The 15,000-nt window shown below is 47.8% G+C and overlaps 1 protein-coding gene across 2 annotated transcripts in view; it reads left to right on the top strand.

Annotated features, from left to right (window-relative positions):
- Positions 1 to 7,712, top strand: part of LOC117751170 (protein jagged-2-like) — a 54,742-nt gene extending 47,030 nt beyond the window's left edge. For both annotated transcript variants that reach the window (XM_034562778.1, XM_034562777.1), the window contains 7 exons: positions 105 to 190; positions 691 to 804; positions 896 to 1,011; positions 1,097 to 1,357; positions 2,369 to 2,500; positions 5,990 to 6,149; positions 6,642 to 7,712. In XM_034562778.1, coding sequence (XP_034418669.1) covers positions 105 to 190; positions 691 to 804; positions 896 to 1,011; positions 1,097 to 1,357; positions 2,369 to 2,500; positions 5,990 to 6,149; positions 6,642 to 7,156 — 1,384 coding nt within the window. In that variant the 3' untranslated portion in view covers positions 7,157 to 7,712. The remainder of the gene's footprint in view (positions 1 to 104; positions 191 to 690; positions 805 to 895; positions 1,012 to 1,096; positions 1,358 to 2,368; positions 2,501 to 5,989; positions 6,150 to 6,641) is intronic.
- Positions 7,713 to 15,000: the final 7,288 nt, after the last annotated feature.

Here is a 15,000-nt window from a genome sequence, read left to right as displayed (position 1 = left end):
TGCAGCTGGTGATGCTCTTCAGGGTTCAGCGCTCTGATGTGCACAGGTGGTTCCTCGTTGGTTCTGCAGCTCGTCACATGTGTCTCTCTCCTTCCTGTCTGCAGCTACAACGGCGGAATCTGCGTCGACGGCGTCAACTGGTTCCGATGCGAGTGTGCACCGGGGTTCGCCGGACCGGACTGCCGCATCAGTGAGTCCCTGGGAACCCGGAGGGGGGGTCAGGGGTGAAAGGCCGCAGCGGGGGCTTGGGGGCGGGAGGAGGAGGCGCGAGCCGATTGTTTCAGGTCGGCAGATTAGGAAGCCTTTTAGGAAGGCGGTCTTAACCTTTCCCCTCGGCGCTGAGCCGGGGTCCGTTCAGACGGGGCGGTGTGCTCTCCCGCGGCCTTCTGGGAGAAAATCTCTTGAGAAAAGCCCTTTCAGAACCGGAGTGTTATCCAATTGAAGCGTTTCAAACCAAACTGCTCTAAAAAGCCATTGTGCAAAGAAAAGGTCCCTCTGAATTCATCCGTCATTGAAGACGTTTGAATTTAACATTCAAATCTCTCAAAGCTCAGCTGAGGTCGAGCGACTTAGACATAAAACACAGGTTGTGCCGCTGAAGCTTATTTTATGACTCCACCCCTTCCTTCTTGTCTTCACCTCTTATGATTAATAAGAGGTGACATGAAGTCTAAACTCTTTTGGTTCCAGACATCGACGAGTGTCAGTCGTCTCCGTGTGCCGACGGCTCGACCTGCGTGGACGAGATCAACGGCTACCGCTGCGTCTGTCCTCCGGGGTACACCGGGCCTCGCTGTCAGAAGTGTGAGTACCGCGACGCCATCGCCGCTTCCCGGCGGCGCCATCGGCTGAGTGAAGAAGAATATTGACAACTTCCTTTCCGCCCCCCCTCCAGTCATCGGCCTCGGGAAAGCGTGTCGTCACGCCGGCTTGCAGTTTCCTCACGGCAGCCGGTGGGAGGAGGAGTGCAACGCCTGCCAGTGCGTCAACGGCTACGTCCGCTGCTCCAAGGTCAGGACCGCGCCGCACACCGCGTGATCCGTATTTTGCCGGTTTTGAGCGGCTCACCGGAATGGTGTCGCGTTTATCTTCGCAGGTGCGCTGCGGTCGCCGGCCCTGCCTCCTCCCGGAGGCTCCGCCCTCCCCGGACGCCAGCCCGCCGCCCTGCCCCGGGGGTCACGAGTGCGTGGAGCATCAGTTCCTCACCTGCTTCTCGCCGCCGTGCCACCAGTGGGGCGTGTGTTCGACGCCCGACCCGCCGACGCCCCTGCACACGCAGTGCGAGCCCAACAGCGGCTACCTCGACGACAGCTGCGCCCGCATCACGCTCATCTTCAAGAAGGACAAAGTGCCGCAGGTGAGGGACTTCCTGTTGTTTTTATAAACGTAGAAAACTAGTTATTTGAACTGTGTCCAAGGCGGCGGTGGTTTAGTTTGGTGACGGCGTCCCGGGTGCACAGCTGATGCCAAAAACAGAAGCCGTGGCTTTTCTTTTTTGATTTATGACCCATTTCAACGACATCATGCCAACAACGATCTCCTCCCAGAGGTCTCTTCTCTTGGGGGGCGGAGCTGAGAATGTGTGTTTTTAAATGATTCACTCTTTCTTCTTATTGGGTGTTAAAAAATAAATAAATCAAAGAGGGGAAACATTGTAAAATAGCCCCATGGCAATAAAAAACGAGTTATAATAAACAAGAGAATACTTAAAATGTGACATTCCAGACATGTCGTTCTGTGGTTTTAATATTCTTTTTCAAAGCAAGACTTTTAATGCAGTTCTGCTTTGAAATGAGGCCGAAGAGACGCTTTAAAAACCAGCAGGAAAGCCTCAGATCCGATCCCCGAGTCCCTTTCTCAGCAACACATCTGAGTCACGAGGATCGTTAGCGTTTGATAGCCGCTAAGTCGTTAGCATCCGCAAACACACTGGTGATCCTCGTCTCACGGTACGATGTCTGCAGGAAGATCGTCTTCTTCATGTGCAATAAACAACAAGCAAAGATTCAGACGTCCTCAAACCTCCAGCTGAAGATCTGTCCTCAATCAAGCGCCTCTCTTGTTTACGACTGCGTCCCGCGGCCGGTCTGGATGGACTTTTATGAATGGAAACGAGTCCGAGATACTGATCTGAGATCTGAGCCACTGTCTTTCCCCCCCCCCCCCCCCCCCCCCCCCTTGCTGGGCTCTGATTGGCTGCATCTGAAACAGACTTTGGAGGAATTAGAAGCTGATTGTTGCTCCAGCAGTGCAGATACTAATCTGTCATGTGTCTGTGTGTGTGTGTCTGTGTGTGTGTGTGTGTGTGTGTGTGTGTGTGTGTGTGTGTGTGTGTGTGTGTGTGTGTGTGTGTGTGTGTGCGTCGCAGGGCACCACTGTAGAGAACATCTGCTCCGAGCTGAGGTACCTCCCCGTGGCTCAGACGCTGGCCGAGGAGCGAGCGCTGCTCATCCTCTGTGACCTGTCCTACTCCAACGGGGACGCCGTGGAGGTCGCCATGGTAGTTACACACACACACACACAGACACACACACACACAGACACACACAGACACACACACAGACACAGACACACACACACACACACAGACACACACACAGACACAGACACACACACAGACACACACACACACACATAAATGTGTCTATTACATCCTTTAATATAAAGAAAAAATGTAAATATTAACATTAAGACAATGTAACACACTCCCACGTCATTGCATCACAATCAACGTGTCATTGCAAACCGTTTCCAGAGGAGCAATGTGAACTTTTCTTCTTTCTTTTTATAATATAAATAAGTAATAAAAAGAAAGTGGAACAGAAGAGGGAGAGGCCCTTGAAGAACATCTGGAGGAGATTTAGGTTTCTGTTGCTGCTCCTCCTTCTCCTCCTTCCTCCCTCTCTCTCTCTCTCTCTCTCTCTCTTTTCTCTACTCCTCCTCCTTCCTCCCTCTCTCTCTCTCTCTCTCTTTTCTCTCCTCCTTCCTCTCTCTCTCTCTCTTTCCTCTCTCTTCTCTGCTTCTGCCCCTCTTGGCCACCCAGACTCTGGGGGGGGGGGGGGGGGGGGGGGATGATCAGTCATTTTGGGCTTTAAGCTTTTAATGGAGCGGATTAGTTTTTGTTCCTCTGATGTTTGAAGAACAGTTTTGAGCGACAGATACAGGAGAAGGAGCATAGAACCTCACTCCACATAACCTCACTCCTCCCAACCTCACTCCACATAAACTCACTCCTCCCAACCTCACTCCACATAACCTCACTCCTCCCAACCTCACTCCACATAACCTCACTCCTCCCAACCTCACTCCACATAAACTCACTCCTCCCAACCTCACTCCACATAAACTCACTCCTCCCAACCTCACTCCACATAAACTCACTCCTCCCAACCTCACTCCACATAAACTCACTCCTCCCAAACTCACTCCACATAAACTCACTCCTCCCAACCTCACTCCACATAAACTCACTCCTCCCAACCTCACTCCACATAACCTCACTCCTCCCAACCTCACTCCACATAAACTCACTCCTCCCAACCTCACTCCACATAAACTCACTCCTCCCAACCTCACTCCACATAAACTCACTCCTCCCAAACTCACTCCACATAAACTCACTCCTCCCAACCTCACTCCACATAAACTCACTCCTCCCAACCTCACTCCACATAAACTCACTCCTCCCAACCTCACTCCACATAAACTCACTCCTCCCAAACTCACTCCACATAAACTCACTCCTCCCAACCTCACTCCACATAAACTCACTCCTCCCAACCTCACTCCACATAACCTCACTCCTCCCAACCTCACTCCACATAAACTCACTCCTCCCAACCTCACTCCACATAAACTCACTCCTCCCAACCTCACTCCACATAAACTCACTCCTCCCAAACTCACTCCACATAAACTCACTCCTCCCAACCTCACTCCACATAAACTCACTCCTCCCAACCTCACTCCACATAAACTCACTCCTCCCAACCTCACTCCACATAAACTCACTCCTCCCAACCTCACTCCACATAAACTCACTCCTCCCAACCTCACTCCACATAAACTCACTCCTCCCAACCTCACTCCACATAAACTCACTCCTCCCAAACTCACTCCACATAAACTCACTCCTCCCAACCTCACTCCACATAAACTCACTCCTCCCAACCTCACTCCACATAAACTCACTCCTCCCAACCTCACTCCACATAAACTCACTCCTCCCAACCTCACTCCACATAAACTCACTCCTCCCAACCTCACTCCACATAAACTCACTCTTCCCAAACTAACTCCACATAACCTCACTCCACATAAACTCACTCCTCCCAACCTCACTCCACATAAACTCACTCCTCCCAACCTCACTCCACATAAACTCACTCCACATAAACTCACTCCTCCCAAACTAACTCCACATAACCTCACTCCACATAAACTCACTCCTCCCAACCTCACTCCACATAAACTCACTCCACATAACCTCACTCCACATAAACTCACTCCACATAAACTCACTCCTCCCAAACTCACTCCACACAAACTCACTCCACACAAACTCACTCCCACACAAACTCACTCTACACAAACTCACTCCCACCTAAACTCACTCCCACACAAACTCACTCCACCTAAACTCACTCCCACACAAACTCACTCCACATAAACTCACTCCTCCCAACCTCACTCCACATAAACTCACTCCTCCCAAACTCACTCCACACAAACTCACTCCTCCCAACCTCACTCCACATAAACTCACTCCTCCCAAACTCACTCCCACACAAACTCACTCCACCTAAACTCACTCCCACCCGCCGACTTGTGTTGCAGCATAATGTCAGCGTGAGAAAACGTTGATTTATTCTCCTTCCAGAGGCTCTCGTGTGTTTGTGAAACAAGTGGTTCAGTGTGTGTGTGTGTGTGTGTGTGTGTGTGTGTCTGTCTGTCTGCATTCATATATGATGGAAACACGACTCAACGCTAAGTTACGCACGTTGAAAGTAGATTATATAATAAATAAAATATGCAGAAATATGCATGCAAAACATAACATCGATATGCACTCCTTAAAGCCAGAAACATTCTGAGTGCTTCCTTCCACTCTTGTTTATTTTATTTGTAAAAGTAAGGTTTTCTGTTTTTTATTTATTTTTAAATTGACAGCACGTTGAGCTACATAGTACAATTTGTATTCCATTTATTATCATTATTATTCAGACAAAAGGTTTCAAGCAAGACTCTTAAAGGGGCCACATCATGAAAAAGTAAAGACCCCTTTAAGGAGGAAACCACGTCATCTCAACACTTTATTCCCCTCAAAGTATCTGAGCACAAAGTGAAGTAAACACACCAACCAGCTGCCGAGCATTCGATCCCGGCTCTCGGGACGGGACCGTCTCTGTGCTGTGGCCTGTCCGTCACGATGGGGGGGGCGGGGCTAGAGGTGTGTGAATGAGCTGCTGATTTTCTCAGGAGAAGAAAAGAGGAGTGTTTAGAGCACAGCTGGCCCGTTCTCTATTGTTTGTCCTAATTGAACTGCTTAATCCCCCTCTGGCCCCCCCCCCCCGCTCTCACCCTCAGTGCCTTATTAGGCAATTAACTCCACCCTCTGTGGTCCCAGCAGGGGGGGGTCCGAGGCCTGCCAGATGTTAGGATGAGAATGTCTTTATTCTGACGGATGAATGTGTGTTTTTGTCTTTCTCTTGTTGTCCCGCGGAGCCTCAGGCCACTCGGACCATGTGACCTTTTCTCCACTCGCTGCTTTCACACGCTTCACCTGCGACTCAGCTTTTCTTTCAATGATCGCAGAACATCTTTACAAAGTATATATCGGGAGGTTTCCTTCAAAACGTTCTTAAAACAAGCGCTGCAGCAAACCTCCCAACAAATGCACTCCAAATCTCCAAATGTGGCCTCCAGCTGGTCCCTGGAATTCAGTGTAAAAGCACAACAAATTGATTCCGGTCCTCCATCTTGTTCTCAGTCCTTTGAGCAGGACGGGCGGGCGAAGGACGGCGACCGCGGTCAGGTCCAGAAGGCGGCCAGCGCCATCATCGGCGCCCTCTCCAAGCGCCACAACAGCACCGTCATGCTCGCCGTGGTGGAGGTCAAAGTGGAGACGCAGGAGGAGCCGCCGCCTGTCGGTGAGTCGCGTGTGTGTGTGTGTGTGTGTGTGTGTGTGTGTGTGTGTGTGTGTGTGTGTGTGTGTGTGTGTGTGTGTGTGTGTGTGTGTGTGTGTGTGTGTGTGTGAGAGAGAGAGATCAGGCTAATATTTTCACTATTTAATTTACTTGATTTATTCTGTAATTGACTGCTGACTCCTCCCTCCTCTTAAAGGGCCGGTGTAGCAAAAGGCCTTTACGGTTATCGGCGAGGCTAAAACGAGCCTTCTCTAGTCCACCTAAAGCATATTGTGACTGTTTTGTACTTAAGACATCCATAGAAAAGTTTGGTCTCATCTAGAACCGCAGCATCTGCAGTTTAATTCCATATTTGATGTGTTTAAATCCAAGTTATGCACGATACTATATGAATAAATCCACTGTCTGGGGCAGTTGAGTGAGATTCAGCTTTGTGTGCGAGTCCCACCTGGTGGACCTCTGACCTCTGACGTGTCCCCCGACCTCCTCCCCCAGGGTACCTGGTCCCGGTGCTGTGCGTGGTCTTCAGCGTGCTGTGGATCTTCTGCATCGTGGTCTGCGTGTGGTGGACCCGCAAGAGGAAGAAAGAGCGCGAGAGAGCGTCCCGGGCCGAGGACACGGCGGTCAACAACCAGCTGCTGCTGAGGCCGAGCAACGCGCTCAAGGACAACCGCGACAAAGACATTCGGTACGAGTGCAAGAAGCTGATGGCGCCCGCCGACAGGACGTGCGACGGCGCCGAGGGCGAGGAGGAAGGGGAGCGGGAGGCGGAGCGGGAGGAAGACGAGGAGAGGGCGCCGGACGCCGGGGAGAAGTGTCCGCCGCAGAGGTGCTCCATAGCGGGGCCGCGGGACAGGGGGGTGACGGGCAAAGGGGGCGGGGTCATCTGCACGTCGCGCAGCGGCCCGGTGAAGGCGCCGCACCGGACGGCGTACAGCCCCAAGGACAACCGGTGCAAGAACCTGAACGGCGCCAAGCTGGGCGAGGACGTCAAAGACCACTACGTGTGACTCCTCGAGCCTTAAGGTCACAGACGCTTCACCTTTTCTATTTTGTTTTGGTTGTCACACCTGATTTAACTTATAGCTTATTTTACCAAAAACAACCCCCTCTCCCCCAAAAAAAGACAGAAAAACAAAAACAACCCCCCCCCAAAAAAAAAGACATGGAAAATAAACATTACGGCTTCTGGATGTTCTCGTCACGCTGCTGGAATCAAGAAGAAGTTTATTTTTTTCACCTGATTTTTTATTTTTAATTCTTTCACTTCGCCTCATCCAGCCCCCTCTTCTCTCTCTCTCTCTCTCTCTCTCTCTCTCTCTCTCTCCCCCCCCCCCCCCCTGGCAGCTGTCCACATGGTTTCTACCGTCCGGTGCATTCGACCCGGCTGCCTTAGCCTGAAAAAACCTTGCGGGCCTTTTTTCTAAACTGTCTTCATATCTTTTTATAAAACACAAAACAAGCAAAATAATCCTTGAAAGTTGGCACAGAGAATCCGCTGGAAACCTGGAATGAGCTTTGTCATTGTTTTTGTTTACATTCATAAACATCTTTTCCATGTTTGTGTTAAGGCTTAAAGGTTCTTACGTATATATATATATATATATATATATATATATATATATATATATATATATATATATATCCTTTTAAATAATGATGTCACCGCTTCCTGCGAGGAGTCCACGTGATGATATTTCAGTATTTGCCTCGGTAGAAAAGTGCCTTCAGCCCTTATTATTATTATTATTGTTATTATTATTATTATTATTATAATTTTATTTCTCTTTTCCTCCCCTCTGTTAGAGTTTATGCAGAATTTAAATACATATAAAGGGAAAGATCAACAACTCTTCATACCACACAAAGGTTATTGTACATATGTAAATATGAAGAAATGGCTGTGTATATTTGAATTTAGTAACTTAAGTGATGCTTTGTATCATAGTTATTCTCGTGCTTGTTCGATGATGTCATTCCGTTTATTACGTCTGTTGACGCGACGTTTCGTACCGATGTTGGAGTCCCGCTGAGTCAGCTGTTTAAAGACCCGTCGGTCCAATGAGGTTCTAGGTTCCTGAGACTCGGAGCGGGTTCTGGACGACGCTTTTAGGTCCGCTGACAAAAATTCTTCTGCAAATACCGATGGTGGTTTTCGTCTTTTTTCCACATTTATTGCTGGTGTTTCACGTCCCGCGGGCTTCTCTGTAGTCCACGTAATAAAAAGCCTGTCGGGTCCTGTTGGAGAACCTCGGAGCGCCAGGTGGTTCTGCTTCAGGCCCGTGGTCTCCTGTTCCTGTGGAGCTCACATTTCTGAACCAAACAGGAATCTCAATATGTTTCATATCAGCTTGCACAAAACGCACCACGCCAACATTCTTCCTTTTGGCTTTTTGATTCACTTATCGACACGTTTTGGTGCATCGGGTTGCAAAAGTGACAGATTTCAGACGCAGCTTTTTGGGTTTCTTTGCCTCCATTTTGTTTCCCTTCTAACATTTTAGATCTGAGGAGCCCTGAACCATTACATGCTCTCTTGATTAGGGACTCCAAACGGCACGACATACAGTAAAGTAGCCCTGTGCTGCATCGGGGGGGCGGGCCTTAAACCAGCGCTGATGCATCTAATTCCCAACCAACGTAAAAGCACTGCATTCTCCTTACTCCATTATATATATTGATATTTATATTGATATATTTTACAGCCAGTTACTGTGTGGATGTCCCCCCCCCCCCCTTATCAAGTGCCCCATTGCAAGACACCGAATGCCCTCATAGACGAATCAGAAGGCGTGAGGTTTGATTGGCAGCCATTGGACGAGTGTGAATCCTAAATGTTTAGCCCCGCCTCTCCTCCGTGTATCTATCCTGGTCTAATGAAGGGAACAAGTTGTTGTTGTTGTTGTTGTTGCTGTTGCTGCTGTTGCTGTTGTTGTGCTTGTTGTCCAGTGTTTTGTAAAGTCTGTTTCTGCACTAAGAACACACAGGAGAAGACAAACGTTTAGCATCACATTACAAAAAAAAACGTCAAATTGTCAGTTTGTGGATGAACATTTTAGTTTTTACTGTTTTTGTTAATAATGCAACCCAAATTCATATTCTGCCAGTAAATCCCACATCGTGTGAGTCCTGAAGGGCCTGAATGTGCAGAACGTTGTAATTATTTTGTAAAAAAAATTTGGTAAAAGTCTTGGTTTGTTAGTAGAATTATTTTTTGTTTTGTTCTTAGAACAATCTTATTATTTATTAAAGTATTTTATACCAAAATGTATTTGGTTTTGTCTCTTTTTTTAATGTTTTTAATGTTTTCTTAGCGAGTTAGCGAATTACGTTTAACTACGTACATGAGAATCAAAACTCTGGAAAAGGATTTAACTTGACGAGGTCCGAACTTTAATGTGACGAGGTCCGAACTTTAACGTGACGAGGTCCGAACTTTAACGTGGCGAGGTCCGAACTTTGACTTTAACTTGACGAGGTCCGAACTTTAATGTGACGAGGTCCGAACTTTAATGTGGCAAAGTCCGAACTTTAACGTGACGAGGTCCGAACTTTAATGTGACGAGGTCCGAACTTTAATGTGGCGAGGTCCGAACTTTAACGTGACGAGGTCCGAACTTTAACGTGACGAGGTCCGAACTTTAATGTGGCAAGGTCCGAACTTTGACTTTAACTTGACGAGGTCCGAACTTTAACGTGGCGAGGTCCGAACTTTAATGTGGCGAGGTCCGAACTTTAACGTGGCGAGGTCCGAACTTTAACGTGGCGAGGTCCGAACTTTAATGTGGCGAGGTCCGAACTTTAACGTGGCGAGGTCCGAACTTTGACTTTAACTTGACGAGGTCCGAACTTTAATGTGACGAGGTCCGAACTTTGACTTTAACTTGACGAGGTCCGAACTTTAATGTGACGAGGTCCGAACTTTAATGTGACGAGGTCCGAACTTTAACGTGGCGAGGTCCGAACTTTAATGTGGCGAGGTCCGAACTTTAACGTGGCGAGGTCCGAACTTTGACTTTAACTTGACAAGGTCCGAACTTTAATGTGACGAGGTCCGAACTTTAATGTGACGAGGTCCGAACTTTGACTTTAACTTGACGAGGTCCGAACTTTAATGTGACGAGGTCCGAACTTTAATGTGACGAGGTCCGAACTTTGACTTTAACTTGACGAGGTCCGAACTTTAATGTGACGAGGTCCGAACTTTAATGTGACGAGGTCCAAACTTTAACGTGGCGAGGTCCGAACTTTAATGTGGCGAGGTCCGAACTTTAACGTGACGAGGTCCGAACTTTAACGTGGCGAGGTCCGAACTTTGACTTTAACTTGACGAGGTCCGAACTTTAATGTGGCGAGGTCCGAACTTTAACGTGGCGAGGTCCGAACTTTAACGTGGCGAGGTCCGAACTTTAATGTGACGAGGTCCGAACTTTAATGTGGCGAGGTCCGAACTTTAACGTGACGAGGTCCGAACTTTAACGTGGCGAGGTCCGAACTTTGACTTTAACTTGACGAGGTCCGAACTTTAATGTGACGAGGTCCGAACTTTGACTTTAACTTGACGAGGTCCGAACTTTAATGTGACGAGGTCCGAACTTTGACTTTAACTTGACGAGGTCCGAACTTTAATGTGACGAGGTCCAAACTTTAATGTGGCGAGGTCCGAACTTTAACGTGACGAGGTACGAACTTTAATTTGGGCGAGGTCCGAACTTTGACTTTAACTTGACGAGGTCCGAACTTTAATGTGACGAGGTCCGAACTTTGACTTTAACTTGACGAGGTCCGAACTTTAATGTGACGAGGTCCGAACTTTAATGTGGCGAGGTCCGAACTTTAACGTGACGAGGTCCGAACTTTAACGTGGCGAGGTCCGAACTTTGACTTTAACTTGACGAGGTCCGAACTTTAACGTGGCGAGGTCCGAACTTTGACTTTAACTTGACGAGGTCCGAACTTTAACGTGACGAGGTCCGAACTTTAACGTGGCGAGGTCCGAACTTTGACTTTAACTTGACGAGGTCCGAACTTTAACGTGGCGAGGTCCGAACTTTGACTTTAACTTGACGAGGTCCGAACTTTAATGTGACGAGGTCCGAACTTTGACTTTAACTTGACGAGGTCCGAACTTTAATGTGACGAGGTCCGAACTTTGACTTTAACTTGACGAGGTCCGAACTTTAATGTGACGAGGTCCGAACTTTGACTTTAACTTGACGAGGTCCGAACTTTAACGTGGCGAGGTCCGAACTTTGACTTTAACTTGACGAGGTCCGAACTTTAACGTGACGAGGTCCGAACTTTAACGTGGCGAGGTCCGAACTTTGACTTTAACTTGACGAGGTCCGAACTTTAACGTGGCGAGGTCCGAACTTTGACTTTAACTTGACGAGGTCCGAACTTTAATGTGACGAGGTCCGAACTTTGACTTTAACTTGACGAGGTCCGAACTTTAATGTGACGAGGTCCGAACTTTGACTTTAACTTGACGAGGTCCGAACTTTAATGTGACGAGGTCCGAACTTTAATGTGACGAGGTCCGAACTTTAATGTGGCGAGGTCCGAACTTTAACGTGACGAGGTCCGAACTTTAATTTGGGCGAGGTCCGAACTTTGACTTTAACTTGACGAGGTCCGAACTTTAATGTGACGAGGTCCGAACTTTGACTTTAACTTGACGAGGTCCGAACTTTAATGTGACGAGGTCCGAACTTTGACTTTAACTTGACGAGGTCCGAACTTTAATGTGACGAGGTCCGAACTTTAATGTGGCGAGGTCCGAACTTTAACGTGACGAGGTCTGAACTTTAATTTGGGCGAGGTCCGAACTTTGACTTTAACTTGACGAGGTCCGAACTTTAACGTGACGAGGTCCGTACTTTAACGTGGCGAGGTCCGAACTTTGACTTTAACTTGACGAGGTCCGAACTTTAACGTGACGAGGTCCGAACTTTGACTTTAACTTGACGAGGTCCGAACTTTAACTTGACGAGGTCCGAACTTTGACTTAACGTGGTCCGAACTTTAACGTGACGAGGTCCAAACTTTAACTTTAGCGTAACGAGGTCCGAACTTTGACTTAACGTGGTCCGAACTTTAACGTGACGAGGTCCGAACTTTAACGTGACGAGGTCCAAACTTTAACTTTAGCGTAACGAGGTCCGAACTTTAACTTTAACAAGGTCCAAACTTTTTTCTTAACGTGGCGAGGTCCGAGCGTTTGTCGCGCCCCTCTGGCAGCGAGAGTAATTACACAAAGAAAACATTTCTGCAAACCACGGACACGTCGACTGTCAATGTGCAGCGAGCGTCGACGTACAATCAACCGCTATTTGTATTGAGTCAAACAAAGACGGGACTTTCACCCGGGACTGTTTCTGTCCTGCGTGGAACCAAAAGTAGTTGTTCATGTCACGCCGTGAGGCTCGTTTACTGATGGCGCTCAGAAAATCTGGGCGAAAATCGTTTATAGAGAATAAGTAGAATATGAGGATAAGGACCGAGGAGCATGTCCACGCTTCCTTTTTGAAAAGCATACATTTTGCTACGTTTACACAACGCTCTCGAGGAAGGATGAGTTCGATGCGTCACGCCCCCAATCGCAGTCGGTCCAAGTGGAGAAAGCTCTGGTCCGGTCCCTCTTTTGGCCCGTTGTCGCTCTTGTTTTTCTGCAACTGAAAATCTGCTTCCTGTGTACGCCGTCACGCCAAGTGCACGTGAAGGGTCACGTGATGTGCATCTTCAAAGGTTGCCGTAAACAATGCTGAAGCGCCCGTGTGGACACTTCAGCATTGTTCTCGTATTTTAGGATTTAAAAAAAACTTTTGTAAAATGTTTAATGTTGATTCTGTTTGGTTTTTTTTCAATCTAAGATATAAATTCATCTGTTTGATATTGTGTGTCACGTCCTGTCTCCAGGTAGCCAATCGGCCTCCCGCCTCCTTCGGCGGGGGACCAATGAGGCGCGTCCTCCGGCGGCCCCTCTAATGGCGCTGTGGGAAATGATTAACATCGGCCGCTCCGCTTGAAAGCCTCTCGGCAGCTGCTCGGTTGGTCGTTATGCGCCGCGCCGTGTGTTCATTAACCCGCCAGTTGTTGCGGGAAGAATGGGAAACGTGTCTGGAATCCTGGATGGCGAGGCGCTCGGGTCACATGCACGGCGAGGCGCACGGTGGCTGACCCACTTGGAGGGAAGCACAATGGAGGAGCGGGAGTCGACGGCGATGGGATCGCGTGTCGCCCAACAATGCGGCGATGCAAGCCGATACCGGACTCCCACAGGAGCTGGCTGTGGTGGAGGCTGCTGGTCCACGCCGGGTCCTTCATGGTGTCTCAGCGACGGACAGCAGACCTGGATTAAACAGAGGCTGCAAATAAATAACAGCTGATGAAATAACCTCTCCAACAAGGTCCATTTAGTAGGTTCTGGGGTTCACAATGAGGTCAAATGATCACAGTTTTCAGGTCTTGTGATACACTTAAAGTCCGGAACTGCTACTACGGCGGCGTGCGACGCTGTGATTGATGACCGAGCGTCACTAAACGGATGCACGCGACAACACTGACATATTATCACCGTTAAGTTGGAATGCATCCAGCAGATTACGACATTACCGGTCAGTTGGTGCCGTGTTTGTAAAAAATAAAATCTCTTTTTGCTCTATTTTTGGTCTCCACCATCGAAAATAGGAAAGGAGCGGAAAGCACATTGAAAGTCATTTAGAACAAAAGAAAATGGTGATTGTTGTTGGCTGTGATGGCGACTGCGACGCCAGTAAAGTGCAGAGTATATTTAATAGTCATGTTTATGGCGTCTTCCTCATGTACGTCTATGGACCCAAACAACACAGATTATAGATCCAAAGACGACAGCAGGTGAATTTATTGATGACTGACTGCTGGAATTTTTGTTAATCTTCACTTTGAAATGTAGGTTATTTATTGCTCTAAAATCCCCAAATCTCATCCCCGAATGTGCATTTAATAGGTTTTGGTTGCAGTTTACAACACAGAACTCCACCGCATGCCCGGACAGCTCGAAGGCTTCATCGAGGTTTCACGGCCCATTTGACGCTCGTCCTCTCGGATCATTTAAACAACCAACACAAAGCGGTTTCCACGGCGACGGGAACAACGCTTTTTATGTTCTTTAACCACAAAGGGGGCGAACGACGCCTCCCAGTGGCAGCACCTGGTTAAGATAAGATTAGATAAGATAAGATAAGATAAGATGAGATAAGATGAGATAAAATAAGATAAGATGAAATAAGATAAAATAAAATAAGATAAGATAAGATGAGATAAAATAAGATAAAATAAGATAAGATAAGATGAGATAAGATGAGATAAGATGAGATAAGATAAGATAAAATGCAAGTTTTAAGTGAATTCCCCAAAAAGCGTAGGATTAGTGTGTGCTCAAAGCAACAAGGACTTGACTGTGTTACATAATCTGTAACTCTGATACATCTACAGCTGAGTGTCTACACTCAGCTGTAGATGTATCAGTCTACTGTCTACAGTGTCTACAGCTGAGTTTGAAGGATGTTAAAGTGATTCAGCAGAGAAAAAGATAAAGATAGAAGCTGCAGATCCAGAGAGACGACAATGACATTAAGTAACAACTCTGGTTGTATAGAAGTCTATGCTTCATGCGTTAAAGCTGCATTCTCTCTCCTGACCACCAGGGGGCGACTCCTCTGGTTGTATAGAAGTCTATTTCTTCATGTGTTAAAGCTGCATTCTCTCTCCTGACCACCAGGGGGCGACTCCTCTGGTTGTATAGAAGTCTGTGCTTCATGTGTTAAAGCTGCATTCTCTCTCCTGACCACCAGGGGGTGACTCCTCTGGTTGT

Source organism: Cyclopterus lumpus, chromosome 22, assembly GCF_009769545.1.
Source record: "Cyclopterus lumpus isolate fCycLum1 chromosome 22, fCycLum1.pri, whole genome shotgun sequence".
Classification (NCBI taxonomy): domain Eukaryota; kingdom Metazoa; phylum Chordata; class Actinopteri; order Perciformes; family Cyclopteridae; genus Cyclopterus; species Cyclopterus lumpus.
The sequence above is the reverse complement of the archived record's forward strand: the minus strand, read 5'-3'. Positions and strand labels throughout refer to the sequence as shown.